This window comes from Brachycentrus maculatus, unplaced genomic scaffold (genome assembly GCF_059751285.1).
Source record: "Brachycentrus maculatus isolate JH-2025_06_01 unplaced genomic scaffold, ASM5975128v1 h1tg000315l, whole genome shotgun sequence".
Classification (NCBI taxonomy): Eukaryota; Metazoa; Arthropoda; class Insecta; order Trichoptera; family Brachycentridae; genus Brachycentrus; species Brachycentrus maculatus.
The window spans coordinates 3,272,150-3,289,509 of record NW_028281064.1 but is presented as its reverse complement, the minus strand read 5'-3'; the positions used below and the strand labels follow the sequence as shown (position 1 = coordinate 3,289,509).

General features: G+C 33.4%; 1 protein-coding gene across 1 annotated transcript; it reads right to left on the bottom strand.

Annotated features, from left to right (window-relative positions):
- Window positions 1–2,346: 2,346 nt before the first annotated feature.
- On the bottom strand, window positions 2,347–17,360 carry Pak3 (p21 (RAC1) activated kinase 3). Its single transcript, XM_088268276.1, has 2 exons — window positions 16,499–17,360; window positions 2,347–6,105 (listed from the first exon to the last, which is right to left on the bottom strand). The coding sequence occupies exons 1-2, from the start codon at window positions 17,193–17,195 to the stop codon at window positions 5,312–5,314; spliced, it is 1,491 nt and encodes a 496-aa protein (XP_088124402.1). The 5' UTR covers window positions 17,196–17,360; the 3' UTR covers window positions 2,347–5,311.

Sequence of the window (17,360 nt, the reverse complement as noted above, 5' to 3'; positions counted from 1 at the left end):
AAAAAAAAACTTACTACAAAAAAATGTCCCTTACTGTGTTTTGAGTTTGGACAGCCAATCTCTACATATGTTGTTAGGATTCTATATGGACGGTTGTCAGAAAAAATGCCATGCATGATGGTAGGCTACCCTTTAGGAGACGCACTTGACATGCTTCAACTTTGTTAAGTACATTTATTTTAAAAATCAAAAAAAAAAATATCATTTTATAGAACCCTTGAAAATAAAAAAAAGTTTTTCTTATTTTTTATAATATTTCCATCTTATTCCACGAACTTAACGCCAAATCAATAATGTATTTGAATCTAATTGTATTCTTGAATCACTTCAAGAATAATGACAAAATGCGGATAAATTATATTTAGTATGTTATCGGAAGCAGTATTTATTTAATCACATTTGTGCAATCAACCAAATTGTTGACATATTTTTTTATGTAACAACCAGAATATAGATCTATATGGTAATATGAGTAAGCATATTGGAATACATGCATAAAACTCTTTATTCGTGAACTGACCCCAGAAATTTTAAATGATCCACATCCATTTTTCAATATGCAAGCTGACTATGTTATCAATGGAAGAAGGATATAAAAAAATATTTCAATAGTCTTATGAAGGAAGGAACTATTAGCAATTAATAAAGCAATTTTTTTTATTTATTTTCGACTGAGTTATGTTTGAATTTAGATAAGTAAAAACATTTTGATATACAAAATTGTCAGACGTGTCAAATACTCGATAAATAAAACCCCCAAAATACAATACGTGGATTAATTAAAATATACATCCATTATCTTTTCTGAAAATTATACATTTAAAAATCCCCACATTTGGCTGAATGGGCACATGGATACACATACCAATATAAATAATAACTACCAATGGAGATATCCACAATTTGAAATTTTATTATCAACAGAATCTTATACTTAGATGAAGAAGATATTAAGGTAACTGTAAACCTTACAAATTATCAATATGAATAAAGCAACGAGTTTACAGTGGTCTCATATCTCTTGTGGAACTTTTATTTTGGTACACAAAGGTGTTAGTAATTTAATACCAAAGAAGTCAATGATTTTTTTATGAAGACGAACATCCTGTTTTAATTCAATCATTTTATCATCTATAATGTAATGTACATTCATACCTTTTAAAAATCATCTTAACAACATTGTGATTGTGTAAAACGTTTAAAAATAAGCTGTTAAGTATATTCCTTTTGAATTCTTAAAACCATGGCCTTTTCAGTCTTAATTAAGAATGTCAATGCAGTGATAATCATTTGAAAAAAATGAAAATTCCAGTTTTTATCTGATAAGAAAGCACTTTTTGTTTATTTTGTGCATTCAACAATATGGACGGGTTTATAAAAAAACATATTCTTATCAAAAACTAGAAATGTAAAAAAGACTGATTAGTATATTGGTATCTTATCTTTTAGCATTTGATGCCTATAAATGTGTTTTTTTTACGTTCTATGTCAAAAGTAATATTCTCTATTAAAAGAATTTTGAACAGTGGCAAAGAAAATAATATATATTATTTATATTCAAAGCATTTACTTTGTGGTCAAACATTTTAATTGATATTAGTAATGTTAGTAAATAACCACTCACCGACTACTTCTGTCTACCGGTTTCGAGACGTACCCGTCTCTTCGTCAGGACATACACTACAATTTAACAATCATGCGAACAACACTACACCACACCCACTTAGTACTATTCACATACACTATCACTACACATGCAAAACATGCAGAGCGAGTTGTTAGTCCCACCATGCTTTTGGGAAAACTTTTCCCAAAAGCATGGTGGGACTAACAACTCGCTCTGCATGTTTTGCATGTGTAGTGATAGTGTATGTGAATAGTACTAAGTGGGTGTGGTGTAGTGTTGTTCGCATGATTGTTAAATTGTAGTGTATGTCCTGACGAAGAGACGGGTACGTCTCGAAACCGGTAGACAGAAGTAGTCGGTGAGTGGTTATTTACTAACATTACTAATATCAATTAAAATAATATATACTCATTTGGCAGTTTGAAATTTTTTGTAATTTCACTATTATAATTTGTAATGTACAGTATAAGACTGATCACCTTAACTTAAAGAAAAATGGAATCAAGGTGTAACACTGCATTAAATCATAGCGACAATCTATGCACCAATGGGTCCAGAAGGATTTCAAATTCTTTCATAATATAATACACATTAATAAAAAAAATGCAATCTGTGCAAAAAAACTACAAAAACCCATATTTTTCAAACATTTTTTCATAAGATACTGTCATGGGCATTTGTTCGATGTTCAGTTACGCATAAAAAATAATTCATTTATATTTCTTTATTTGTTTAATTGTAAAGTACATGTTACATAAAAAAGTAAATTATTACACAAATTCACGAATTACTGAAAATCTGCAGATAAATATTTACAATACACCGAAAAACATTATGTAGATGATAACTTATCACTAATTAGATAAGGATGGTACAAATTTCATAACAACAGTCACACAATTGATGTACGCTAAAAAAATGGTAAAAAATATACAACTTTTACGACAATTGGCACATTTGATTCCATCACATACATTCATACTTTAAAATGGGGTCTTAATAATTATTGACGTAACAGACTGATTCAGAAAGTAGTAGTGTGATAGACCATATTCTTTTAATAATGGTCTTTTAACGTGATGAATAAGGAGCTAATCTTTCATAGTAAGGAGCAACGTTATCATTTAAAGAATTACGGCAAATAAATGTTTCTTATCTGATGCATATTATTTCACCTATCAAAGAGGTAATTATTACTTTACACTAACTGTACCCGGCCACATGTTGCTGGGGCTCAGTTTGCTTAAATGGAAAGGAAATAAAATGGAAAGCGCACTTTCTAATATTTAAATTTCACAATACTTGTGAAGCGATGAAAATAATAAAAATCCGTGAAACAACAAGGTAGCCAAAAACAGAAAATTCTAAATGAAGCAGTTATAAAGAAGTACACTGTCCGGTATGTGCAATGTTGCGTTTTGCATATGCTGCTGTTATATTCAACAGATAGCGCTGCCATTGTGGTCAAAAACAGTTTTAAAAAATTATGTTTTTACCTGTCATGGGTAAAAACAATGTCACAGGTGTTTATATAAAAACAGGCACATATTTTAATGGAACATTGTGTTAAATTTTCAAAGCAATCGGTGAATATAACTTCAGGAGATTTACATCAGATTGTTAAATGATCAAAATATATTTGTTTACATATTTAAAATTAATATGAGCATTATTGATTTGCAAAGATTTAATTAAATTAAACTACCTCATTCTCAAATTAGATCAGACAAGTTTATTGAGTCATGCAGTACCTAAGACAATAAAATTTTAAAAAATCCTTACTAGATCAATATTATTGTAACAATAATGCTAGCACAAAGTCAAATATTAAAATGCGCTATAAAAGGCTATGTCACCTTGAGCACATCAGTTTTATTATTATAAAGAATATGTACCAATTATGGCAGATAATTTTCTACTAATTTTGAGGCTTTTAGCACCCTTTCGAAGTAACTTGTCACAATTTGTAATATAAAACCGTAACTACAGAAAAATGTTTTTGGTCCTTGATACCATTTTATGGAGAATTTTATACTAAACCACTACAACGTAACATATATGATCAATAGGTGTGAACACATTTTTAAAATAAATTTTTAGACTGGGTGTGATTTTTTTGTAGCTAAAAAGTGATCAAAATCATACATGTTTAGTTATTCTAAAGGTTCAGATAATCATTAAAAAAACAGCAAATCAATCAATCAGTTTTAACAAAAACTGTTAAAATAGATTTTTAACTATTTGAGTGCTGAGGTTTTTCTTACACATATGCTAAAATTTCTGAAGACTTTTTTGCAAAAATAGTCTACTACAAATTTAGCGGATATTGAAAGGGGCGAAAACAGTAGGTTTTTACAAAAAATTGAATTTTATTTTTCGCTGTAAATTTGTTTATATTATTGACCAATCGCAACATTAGAAACATGCCACTATGGCACAATCTCCCAGCTTGACCGCCTAAACACATTGGTGATATAGTCAGTATATTGACGGCTGCGCTTTTATACTTTATATAGACTGGTGTACTTTTTGGCAAAGTATACCAGAGTCGATACATCGATTCTCAGCACTCTAACGGTTAAGTTAAATTCATCCAAAGAATTCATATTTTATTCTCTTGCAAAATGAATATTTTGTTTTTAGGGTTTTACGTTATAGTGTGATTTTCAAAATATAAAAAAGACCCCATTTCCAGTTGGCTTAATATAATTTTACAGTATATGGTATTAGATAAATGTAAATATTCCAAAAAAATGCCAGCTCCTCAGCTGCAGTTTTCAACATGAAAAATGCTTCAAATCAAAGCTAATTTTGTAAGTCAAATACATGAAAAATTATAAAAACTAATAAAAAAAAACTCTTATCATATTGTAATCTTGGCAATGAGAAAATCATCATCAGAAAACTATTCATGTTTATAATATTATTTAAAACTTTGGTTTGTTTTAAATTTTATTTCAAATGACAAAATGATTTATGCTAACTTAATATACACATTATAAATGTGAAGAGTGAGCTCGATTATTTTTTAGTCTGCAATTCTTCCATTACATGAAATGTCTCGCAAACTTATGGCAGATTTAAAATACTCACAAATGCTAGTGAAGATATCACCGTTCATATTTATACATATATATATTTTTTAATTCAGCCTTTACAATCAAATTTCGACATTAAAAAGCTGTCGGGAATGTTCTATTGTATTTTAATATATGCAGGTTGGTGCAAGTACAGACAGGGCATTCTGATATGCCATTTTATTCATTTCTCTAATCATTAATCACTTTAGTGATGTTTTTATCGATTAAGATTTCAGCAGATAGGGTGCATTTACGGCACCATACTTTATAAGCATTTCAATGAATAATGTGTGTATGCATATGGTATTCAGAATGATTTGGCCCTCCGGAATTTCCATCTAGATATATGTGTTGTCCTATAAGAGGATACTCCAACTAATAGACCCAATCAAAATGGTAGAACATTTCCAACAAACTTTACATTGTAAAGCACCCTGTAATATTATTTCAATTTCACGTGTATTTGCTGGCATATAAGTTAACTGATAATCAGTTTATACTAATCTAATATAGTACTTTTCGCAAAATACAAAAGGGTATAGTGATTAACAATGTATACTATTTAAAACCATTTTATACAAAAATAAAAGCACTGTCAATCGATTCAGTCAAAATTTTTGTGCAATATTTTTTGGGCGGCTTTGATCAATGGCGTGAGTGTACGCAATTCCATAGCGTTCTTCAGGAAGGGGTGTTCTAACAATTCGGCGGCCGAGGCTCTCTGAGCGACGTCTACTTGCAGGCAGCGGTCCAAGAAGTCCTGCAGAGCGGGGGAGAGTCTCTCCCACTGAGTGACTCTCGGTCGCCCCACGGCCGCAATCAGGTACAGAGCTCTCAGGGGGGTTTCCTTCATATAAGGCGGTTCTCCGTCTATCATTTCGATAGCCATGATGCCCAGCGACCACACATCCACTTTTTTCCCATACTGTTTCCTCGTCACTACTTCCGGAGCCATCCAGTACGGCGTTCCAACCATAGTTTGTCTCTTCTCGTCACCCACGATGTTAGCGCAGAAGCCGAAGTCTGTCACCTTAATGCTCCCGTCCATTCCCAAGAGCACGTTATCAGACTTGATGTCTCTATGGATAGTTCCCTTGGAGTGAAGGAATTCTATCGCGTACAGAGTCTCTCTACAAACAGCGGCTATTTGTCCCTCCTTCATGACCACCTCGGTGACCACATCGGTGAGAGATCCGCCATCGAGAAGCTCCATTATGACCCACAGATGGTCGTAGCTCATGTAGGCATCCAGGAAGTTGACGAGATTTTTGTGTTGGAATTCTTTTAGGACGTTGATTTCGTTAAGTATTAACTCTTTCCTCGGTTGCTTCGCTAGATCTATATCCTTCACCGCTACTCTTGTATTCGTCTTCAAGTCATTTGCGATGAACACCGTACCTTTAAAAAAAAATCTTATTAAATAATATAATATTTTAAAAGAAAAGATAATATTCAACCGGTATAGTAATTTTATCGATATTATTGTAAGGACAACCTGTTCAAGGTACCTGATAAGATTTCGGAACAGTACATGTATTCAGATGGCAGTGTGTATGATATCAAAATTGATAACGGGCGGAATAGTAAAAATGTCAAGGAAAATCTTCTTTGTTGAATTCGAACATAAATATAGAAACTACAGCGCCAGCTCATATCAAAAATTAGTTATCGATATTAGAAAGCGTACCCAACAACGGTATAAATATAATAAATTATATCCTTATCTATTTATATAAGTATTTTTAAAGCACACTATAATACGGTATCAAACATTGACAATGTGTTCAGCTAACGCGTTCATAGCCACCGTAATTGAGTACAATACATGCATACATACAATATATGCACACAATGGGAAATTCTGGGCAATTTGGGTATAAGAAATTTGGGCATTTACAGGGCTTTCGACCCTCAACGGCTGTTTCAGTGATCACTTTACACACGTGTAACGTTCACCAATTCTACCCATGATTGACAATCACACCACTAATATTCTCGAAACTTCTAGATATATAAAAAAATAAATGTAAAAAATGACTCACTAACTAACCATCACGCCGCTTTCCCGCAGCGTAGGCAGAGAGAATAAAAACCACACCACTCTGTCTTTGCAAACATTCTTCGCGTCTTCCACGTTCATGCATCATCTCTTGCATACCCTAGTTGAAATGACTCCTAGTTGGAGATAATCCAGATTTGTGAACAAGTATTTGACCACACTCAAAATGTTGAACTATCATGGGTATTTTGTTCAGTATTATTTGAGATTTCATCATGGAAAGACTTACACCGCAACAAATTGTTCATTTCAAGATTCGCTGTTTACGACCAAAATTTTGTTTGACGATGAGACGCATTTCTGGCCCAAAGGCTATGTTAATGATACGAAACACTGATATAGATGTATCAAAATCATATGAATAATTTAAGACCAATCAAAATAAACATATCGCTCACTCCTTTCAAGAACGTCAGAAATCAGAAAACTTGATTTTTCAGCAGAACGTTTGTAAAGTTTAAAAATATAACATAATGTATTAAAAATAAATCTCAAGCCACTTATTGAACTTTTTACTGTGCAACAGACCTTTTTAGGTAAAACCTGAAGGTTTTTTCTAAATATTTTAGAAAAATATTCAGTATATTTAAAAAAATAATTACGTCATAAATCAAAAAACTTGACTATTCAGGAGAATGTTTTTAAAGTTTAAATATATAATACAATGTATTAAAAATAAATATCAAGCCACTTATTGAACTTTTTACTGTGCAACAGATCTTTTTAGGTTAAACCTGAAGGTTTTTTCTCTTTATTCGAAAAATATTTGGTATATTCAAAAAAATAATTAAACAATACCTTTTCTTCAAAATGCAAAAACAACACTTTCTGCCCTGTAGCGGGTAAATATTAAGTTAAAAATATGCCTCTTTTGCTGGGATATAGTACATTTTCTGGGCATTCTGAAAACATGCACAACTGACAATTTACGATTTTCGATTTATGACGTTCTTGAAAGGAGTGAGCGATATGAAAAGCAAAACATAGCGTGTATACAAGAAAATGGAGAGGTCGTTGACATTCATTATTGGCTGCAGAAAGCTTGTGAAAGTTGAATTATACAAAAGTAGAGAAAGATATTTATTCTAAAATAATAAAAATACTATGGCAACATAGATTACACAATAATATCATTATTCCAGTATGACTAAGCGGTGGATGCAATTAATATGTTTACAATTGCAAAGATAAAAACGTATTATAATATATAAAGTATAAACATAAAATGAATCTCAACATAGACGAAGAAGAATATGGAAGACCGGGTATTTTCAGGGCTCATGACCTGTCATAGGCTGGTGAAGTGATCACTTTTCACACATTCATAACATTCACCATTCCACCCACGATTGACAACTACACTACTCAAAATTTTAGAACTCCTATATCATTAATCTTATGACACTGTACATATGAGTTCACTAGAGCCATCTATGGTTAGATTGTAAAAGCTTTTATTTAGCAGATACCTTTTTATTGATGTATGCAAGATCCTAACCGGATTATTTTACATACTGGGAAACGCCTGAAAACATCATTAATTTTTTTAAATAATTTGACCAGTGAGTTTATTCACAACATTTTGAATGTGTCCAAATATTTGTTTGCATATCTGGATTTTTCAATTTGCAAAGAGGAGAAACCCACTTTATGTGAAAGGTCTTAAGCCCTGTAAATATCTCTCCACTATAACATTCTCTACTTATATCTCTATGACAGGTCATAAGCCCTGTAAATACTTAGACATCCATATTCTTCTTCATGTATCAAATTGCTTATTATGTTTTAATTTCAATTTGTACTGAAGTTTTATTCTGCAAAAATATCAATGGTAAATTTGACTGAAATTACTATAAAACCAGGATATAAATAGGAATAAAAAAAAATTAAAAAAAAAATTGCCTCTAATAAAAATTACGTTACTTGCAAAAGAGGATAAATACATTTTTTTAGATATATATATATAGGTCTGATAAAACTAAAAGACAATTCAATGTACCATTATCTCAGATTACATTATAAAAAAAAACAGCACAATATTTTCTTTATAGCACTGCATTCAAAGGTCATCTAGGAGCATTCTCAATTATGGCTTCAGTCCCACATATCGCTCTCTCCTTTCAAGAACGTCATAAATCAAAAAACTTGACTATTCAGGAGAACGTTTTTAAAGTTTAAAAATATAATACAATGTATTAAAAATAAATATTAAGCCACTTATTGAACTTTTTACTGTGCAACAGATTTTTTTATGTAAAACCTGAAGGTTTTTTCTACATATTTGAAAAATATTTAGTATATTTAAAAAAATAATTAAACAATACCTTTTCTTCAAAATGCAAAAACAACACTTTCTGCCCTGTAGCGGGTAAATATTAAGTTAAAAATATGCATCTTTTGCTGGGATATAGTACATTTTATAGGCATTCCGAAAACATGCACCACTGAAAATTGACGATTTTTGATTTATGACGTTCTTGAAAGAAGTGAGCGATATAATAACATAACTGAGCACACTGCCTTATGGATGAAATTTAAATAAATTGGAGATTCTTCAAAATAAAGCTATGAGAAAAGAACTTTAAAAAAACAGATATAAGAATGTAGAAAAAATTAGAGAAGAATTCAACTGGTTACCTATAAAAAAGAGACTAATATATAATTTGCTTATTCGTATATGTAATTTTTTAAATGATAAATTACCTAAATATTTTAAGGATAAAATAGTTAAAATAAATATTTTCATAAACAAATTACTAGAAATAAGGATAAAATAAGACTGCAATTTATGAAAAAAAACTGCCGCAAAATTACATAATGTATAAGGGTTTGAAAATGTATGATGAGATGCCTGAATGTATGAAGAATGTAAAGAGTCTGAAAGAATTATAAAATAAATATTTTGTTTACTGTAAGAAGATGTAAATAAATGTATATGATGTAAATTAAGTGTAGAAATTTGTTTGTATTAAATGTAATATAAGCTAACTAAAGAAATAAAATTAAAAAATTAAAAAATATTACTACACAAGGTTTAAAATTTTTATCACACCTAAAATAATATTTTAATAAAGTTATCTGCAAATGAAAAATCTACAAATACTGAGGGGTCTATAGTACACACAAAAAGTACTAGAAAACGACTAAATTTCTAACCTGTTTGGTCAATGAGTTTTTGCAAACAAAACTGTATCTAAATAGAGTTTTTTTTAAGTCTGATTAAATTTTCTAGAATTGATGTATGACGTTACAAATGGGAAATTATAACCTAGTCAAACCGTGGATTGGAATACGTTTATTATTTATCATTGTTTCAAATAAGGAAGGAATGCAAAGCTGAGATAAGCATTATCGATAAAATTAAGAAAGGTGTGTTGAGATAGTTTGGTGTGAGTGAATGCTGGGAACAAAGTGAACGGTGCACTGAAATCAGTTATAGCAAATAAAAACCTATCAGCGGAAGCTAAACTGGCAGTGCACAACGGAGTCCTGGTTCCAACTCTAATGTATGGAAGTGAAACATGGAGTTGGCAAAAGAAGGATGAAAGTAGACTGAATGCAGTCGAAATGCGATCTCTCAGAAGAATGTGTAACAAAACGATGTTGATAGATGTGCGATTAGCGAAATAAGGAAGGAATGTAAAGCTGAGATAAGCATTATCGATAAAATTAAGAAAGGTGTGTTGAGATGGTTTGGACATGTAGAACGAATGAGTGAGGAAAGAACGGTAAAACAAATTTATGAGGCGAATGTTAGCGGGAAAAGAAGCAGAAGAAGACCGAGAAAAACATGGCACGATCAGGTATGCCAAATACTTGAAAGTGGTCAGGTTAGGAGTCGTAACAATCGGCGGGTGTGTATGAGGAGATGCATGAACGTGGAAGAGGCGAAGAATGTTTGCAAGGACAGAGTGGTGTGGCGCTCTATTCTCTCTGCCTACCCCTGGGGGGAAGCGGCGTGATGGTTAGTTAGTTAGTTAGTTAGTTAGATAGTTTGGACATGTGGAACATATGAGTGAGGAACATATGAATGGTTAAACAAGTTTATGAGGCGAATGTAATTGGAAAAAGGAGCAGAGGAAGACCGAGAAAAACATGGCACGATCAGGTATGCCAAATACTTGAAAGTGGTCAAGTCAGGAGTCGTAATAATCGGCGGGTATGTATGAGGAGATTCATGAACGTGGAAGAGGCGAAGAATGTTTGCAAAGACAGAGTGGTGTGGCATTCTATTCTCTCAATTACCCCTGCGGAGAAGCGGCATGATGGTTAGTTAGTTAGTTAGTTTTGTTTCAAATACCTTTAAAACTTAATAACTAAACATCACGCCGCTTCCTAAAGGGGTAAGCAGAGAGAATAGAATGCCACATCAATCTGTATTGTCAACTCTTCTGTCCCGGGTTCGATTCCTAAGGGGGGTCAACTAAATAGAAGTGACTTTTTCAATCTAATATATATTCCATATTACTCTGGACAGGTACCTGAAGCGGGGGCCGATCATCTTTCCTTCATGTGTTAACAATCAAGATAACACTGCGTTTATATGATGCCCGCCCGTTTATATTTGTCCGCCTCCGTAGTGTAATGGTCAGCTACCGGCTCCCGTTCTGGAGGTCCCGGGTTCGATTCCCAAGGGGGGTAAAATAAATAAAAGTGATTTTTTCACTGTAATATTTATTCAATATTACCATGGACTGGTACCTGAAGCGGAGGGCTGATCACCTTTCCTTCATGTGTTAACGATTAAGATAACACTGCGTTAATATGACACAGTGCCCTATGCACCATTGGGGTGCGGATAAGGGTTTTATTATTATTATTATATGATGCAGTGTCCTATTCATCATTGGGTACAGATAAAGGTTTGAATAAGAATAAAGACATGATTATAGGCTATGGGAGTTTCTAAACAAATTGCCTGAATTTTTTATATAACTTTGTAAAATTTCATTAACATTAGAAGAATATTTTTTTGTATATGTATCATCCTTAAATTTGGAAAACTGCAAATTAAAGATACACAAATATAGAGAATTATTCTGAATTTGCCAATCACTTAATAGAAAATAATCACTCATTTGATAAAAATATATTATATTATATAACACACATCCAATAGAGGACTTGAATTAGATTACTTAAAAATATTAGAAATTAAAAAGGCAATAAATAATAATTTAAAACTAATAAATACACAAGTAAATGGTTTAGCTAAAAGTCCGTTATTAACACATTGTAGTTGGGCGCTTCGAACAACAGACTCTAGCCTATAGCGGACGTTTTTCGCAATTAGCGCAAAAATATATCGCTTTCTTAAAATTGACACAACTTCTAAACCAAATAATATTTTCGATTGAAATTTTCAAAGAATCTTATATGACATTTGATCATTAAAAATGAATTATAATCATAATTTTTAATTAAGTATTCCGTATTTCACAATTTAAGAAGCATTGTAAACTCTAAAAAATAGTCTTCCCCTCCGAGGTTTCATTCCCTATACAATGCTAATATATTCAAATAATAAAATACCAAACACTAAACAAAACAGTGCGAGTGGTATGGAAAATAGTCCAATATGTGAAATGACTGCCTAGCACCCAGGTAGCAGATTACCCTTCAACGCATTTTATTTCACGCTGATAACAAACCCGTATATTGCCGTTTCCCGCTGATAACCGACGTCGACAAAAACGGCATTTGACCGACAGTCCGCGAAAAACGGCAAATGCCGTGTCCCGACGACAACGTGTTAAATATGTTTCCAATCAATCATCATCCCTGATCCCTTTTGACTGTGACTGCCAATCAACACAAAAAAATAATGCCACTTGAGATCTACCTAAGCTTCTTTCTCTAACTGTTAAAATATTTTGAATATTGTTTAGTAGATAGTGTTTTAGTATTAATCAGTCTTGATAAAGAAGTGGTTAGCTTCGAAACCGGTAGACAATATAATTAAGTTATAATAAAATATTTATAGTGATTGTAAAAAAAAGTTACATTTTAATTATAAAATTTACTATGCATTAAAAACTGTCAACCCAACGAGACATTATGCTTCCACTCAGTTCTAGAATAACAATAAGCCATATGTACGATTCATCTTGTTGTAGTGTAGGTAATCTGTGTGGTACGGGACCGCTAATTTGTGGACAATGAGAAGCATTGACCTTGTATTTGGGACCCTAAGTGCTTCCTTCCTGATAATGAAATCACCGATTCCACTCCGGTGGGTGCAAAATGTTTCCTCCTGTTTGATAAAATGCTGTAAATACATGTTTTAATTACCCGTCCACTAATGGAGACGTTATAGTAAATGGAGATCCTGAATACATCCATTTTTAAAGGTATTATGTAACCTAATGTATTTTGTTTGCCTCCGTAGTTTATTAGTCAGCACCCTGGGCTCTTTCTGCAGATCGCGGGTTTGATTCCCAGGGAATCAAATAAATATAAGTGATTTTTGTCCGCCTCTATAGTGTAGTGGTTAGCACGCTAGGCTACCATGCTGGAGGTCCCGGGTTCGATTCCCAATAGGGTCGAAATAAATATTTGTGATTTTTCAGTCTAATATATCTTAATATGACCCAGGACTGGTACCTGAAGCGAAAGGCTGATCACCTTTACTTCGTGTATTTAACGATCAAGATAACATTGTTTATAAACGATACAGTGCCGTATGCACCATAGGGTGCGGATAAGGGTTAGATTTTTTCACTCTAATAGTTATTCAATATTACTCTGGATTGGTACCTGAGGCGTAGGGCTGATCACCTTTCCTTCATGTGTTAACGATCAAGATAACACTGAGTTTATATGATGCAGTGTCTTATGCACCATTAGGTGCAGATAATGGTTTGAAGAAGAAGGAAGAAGATGTTGTCATGCAACCTTGTCAAACAAAATCAATCTTATACTAAAATGACTTAATATATAGAAAATGACTAATTAACAGCTGATGAAAATACTGCCACTCTAAGCACAGAGAAAGTACCTACTAACATACATTCTAAACGAATCAAAGAAATGACTCACTTAATACCCACGTCTTTTAAGAAGTCATATCAGAATGTGTTATTTATATATAGATCATTGATCAGTTCATGCAAAAGATTAGTTAACACACTAAGGACGGGTGTTTTTTAAGCCTGCGGACCGCTGGCGACGGGATTTGATAATACAGTGAAACCTATATCTATCGTTCCTCGAATAATTGTTTTCCCGGATATGTCGTTTATTTCTTCTATCCCGAATTAATTTCATACTAAACTAAACCGCATCGATCGTTTCTCTATCACCATTTACCGCATTTATCGTTCGAATTAGGCTGCATATTTGATACATTTGTCTGTTTTTTTACATTCTTTTCAATTTTGAACAAATTTTGATCAATAAACTTTTTTACTGATCAAAATTTTGATAATAAGTATTTTTTTAAATTCTATTCAGGTTTGTATCTACTTTAAATAAATTCATTTGCATCTGAAACATGTATTCTTCTTAGAATTTCAGCCGATTTAACAAATGGTTATGCAGATTGAGAGGACGGGATCTTTACTCGGTCTTATCTCTTTGCGCATTGACCTCTTAATTGTTTTCCCGCATTCATAGTTTATTTTAATAGGTCCCTTTAAAAACGATAGATAGAGGTTTCACTGTAATGTACATATAGTTAAGACCTTAACAAAGAGATTGGAATATAATATTCATATAAAAATAATAAATATGTAATCCCTCCTTTTCTGACATTGAAATGAGGCCGGCGTAGAAGCTAAAAATACCCTTCTCGTCCTTAAGCATCCATCATCCAAACGGGTAGGAATACCTTTCCCGTCCATAGTATGTCAAGAAATTATAGAGATGCAGCAGATTTTTGATCAGGATGGATGATAAAGCTGATATCTGGATAATTGATTTTCCCGCTAATGCAAAGATATTGAAAAATTTATGAAAATTACAATTATTTGCTTCTTTCATCTCAACATAGATGTCTCTAGTGAAATTCTAGTAAATTCAAGCAATATGTTTAGAATTTGAACACTATACATAAAAGTTCCAAGAATTTGAGTAGTGTGGTTGTCAATCGTGGGTAGAATTGTTGAGTGTTACACGTGTGTAAAGAGATCACTAAAACCAGCCTATGACGGTCATAAGCCCCGTAAATACCCAGCCTTCCATATTCTTTTTCATCTAAGTTGAGATGTCAAAAAAAAAACTCCTTATTGGAGATAATCCAGATTTGTGAACAAGTATTTGGACACACTCAAAATGTTGTGGTATTAATTTTATGCTGTGTGTTTCAAAGGTTCTACCAAGAAACCTATTGTGTATTGAGAGAATCCTTTTACACACTGAACAATTTTTTGGCATGTTTACATGAGTAAAACTACATAATCAAATAAGACAACTCCGGACATAATAAACCCCCATTAAATACAAAATCTGATAAAATAAAAAGACAAATGTCATTTTAAAGTTATGTCATACAGTTGGAAGCGCTTGATCAAGGTCTTCACTGTCATGAAAAATACATTTTTGCTATTATAATTTAGTTGCCTAATTTTTCAGCAAGTTTTCAATGATTCTTCTTCTTTAAACCCTCATCTGCACGCGGTGGTGCATAGGGCACTGCATTATATAAACATAGTGTTATCATGATCATTAACACGTGAAGTAAGGGTGATCAGCCCATGGTACCAGTCAGGGTAATATTTAGTAAAAAATACAGTGAAAAAAAAATACAGGCAGTGATGGTACCAGTCTAGGGTAATATTTAGTAAAAAATACAGTGAAAAATCACTTATATTTATTTGACCCCCCCTGGGAATCGAATCCGGGACCACCAGTACGGTAGCCGAGTGTGCTGACCATTACACTATGAAGGCGGACAAAAATACAACAGCAAAAAATTCTAGATAAAATTTGTCCCATTCAATGGCGAACGACCCTACAGCAGTACAGTGGAACCTATTATAACGAGTAATTCGCATAATGAGTAAAAAAAATGTGAAAAAGTGGCTTCCTTAACAAGCGATTTATGAACGAGTAACAGAGAAGGCCAAGTCACTTTTTCACGACATTCACTTGTGAGCCGGGACTTCCACGCCAGTCAAAACAAAAAATGTTCGCTGAACAAGTAAGATTCTGGAACAAATTATGCTCGTTATGAGAGGTTCCACTGTATAATGTTATTCCATTAAGCCTAGACAGGATCAATTAACAATTAACAGACCGAATGCAGTCGAAATGCAATCTCTCAGATCTCAGAAGAATGTGCAACAAAACGATGTATGATAGATGTTCGAATAGTGAAATAACGAAGGAATGCAAAGCTGAGACAAGCATTATCGATAATAATAATAATAATAAATTTGGATAACTTATATAGCGCCATTTTCGTATAAAAATACCTCAAGGTAAGGTGTGTTGAGATGGTTTGGACATGTAGAACGAATGAGTGAGGAAAGAACGGTAAAACAAATTTATGAGGCGAATGTAATTGGAAAAAGGAGCAGAGGAAGACCGAGGAAAACTCGGCACGATCAGTTATGCCAAATACTTGAAAGCGGTCAGGAGTCGAAACAATCGGCGGGTGTGTATCAGGAGATGCGTGAACGTGGAAGAGGCGAGGAATGTTTGCAAAGACAGAGTGCTGTGGCGTTCTATTCTCTCTGCCTACTCCTGCGGGGAAGCGGTGTGATGGTTGGTTAGTTATTTTTTTAAATTTACCTGACGCGCCTGCACCAAGATCCTTAACCCTCTCAAACCTCGTATGGGGGTCATCTTTATTGCAAATACTCCTCAATTCACTATAAATTTCCGTGTCACTCAAGGAAGCATTGTAAATCTCTTTTTTTCTTAAAATGGGACTTTCATCCCCATCAACGCCAATAAGAGTCAAATCCTCCACAACGGCGCATAAATCCGGTTGGACGGCGGGTTTGATGCTTTTCTTCACTGGTAATGCTGGCAACGTCTGCCGCGACGTGAGGTCCGGAACAGAAGGAATCACGCTGTCCTCTTCGCTACTTTGCCCGAGAGATATATCAGAATCCTGACTTTTATGAGCATTTTTCTTATCTAACAATTTGTCGATCTCCAAAGATTCTTCCGTGATTACATCTTCGGTTACGAAAGGCTTGAAGGGTTCTATGAGGTCTTTTTTCTTGATTGAATAATTGTAGAATTTCACGGCTTGATAGGCCGCATTGGGGTTTTCGTCTTGCTCGGCTTGGGTGATCTGAGTGTTCATCAATCTTATCCAGGAATTCGGTAACCCTTCCAAATTTCCCGTGATCTGGTTTTTACTGACATGGATGTGCTGTTGGACATTCGTGGGCAGCCCGATCTCCGTAGCGCGCTCATCTTTATGCGATTTCTTCGAGAACAGCTTGCTTATGCTGTGAGTGATCCCGTTTAAACTCATTTTGAGACGATTGTTTACGCGCACATAACTAATAATCACCGATAATCACAATACATAATGCACGTGCTAAACACCTAATGAGATTTTAGTATCACCGAAATGTTTATCAATAAGGAGTGGTCACAAAACTCGACCAGCCGTTGCGCTGTCAGTCATTTTACTCGC

Bases quoted from the DNA above. Each gene is read 5' to 3' on its own strand.
- Pak3 (XM_088268276.1), bottom strand. From the start codon at position 17,195: ATGAGTTTAAACGGGATCACTCACAGCATAAGCAAGCTGTTCTCGAAG. The intron at 6,106-16,498 runs GTAAATTTAAAA...TTTTTTTTAAAG, and splicing joins TCTTGGTGCAGGCGCGTCAG to GTACGGTGTTCATCGCAAAT.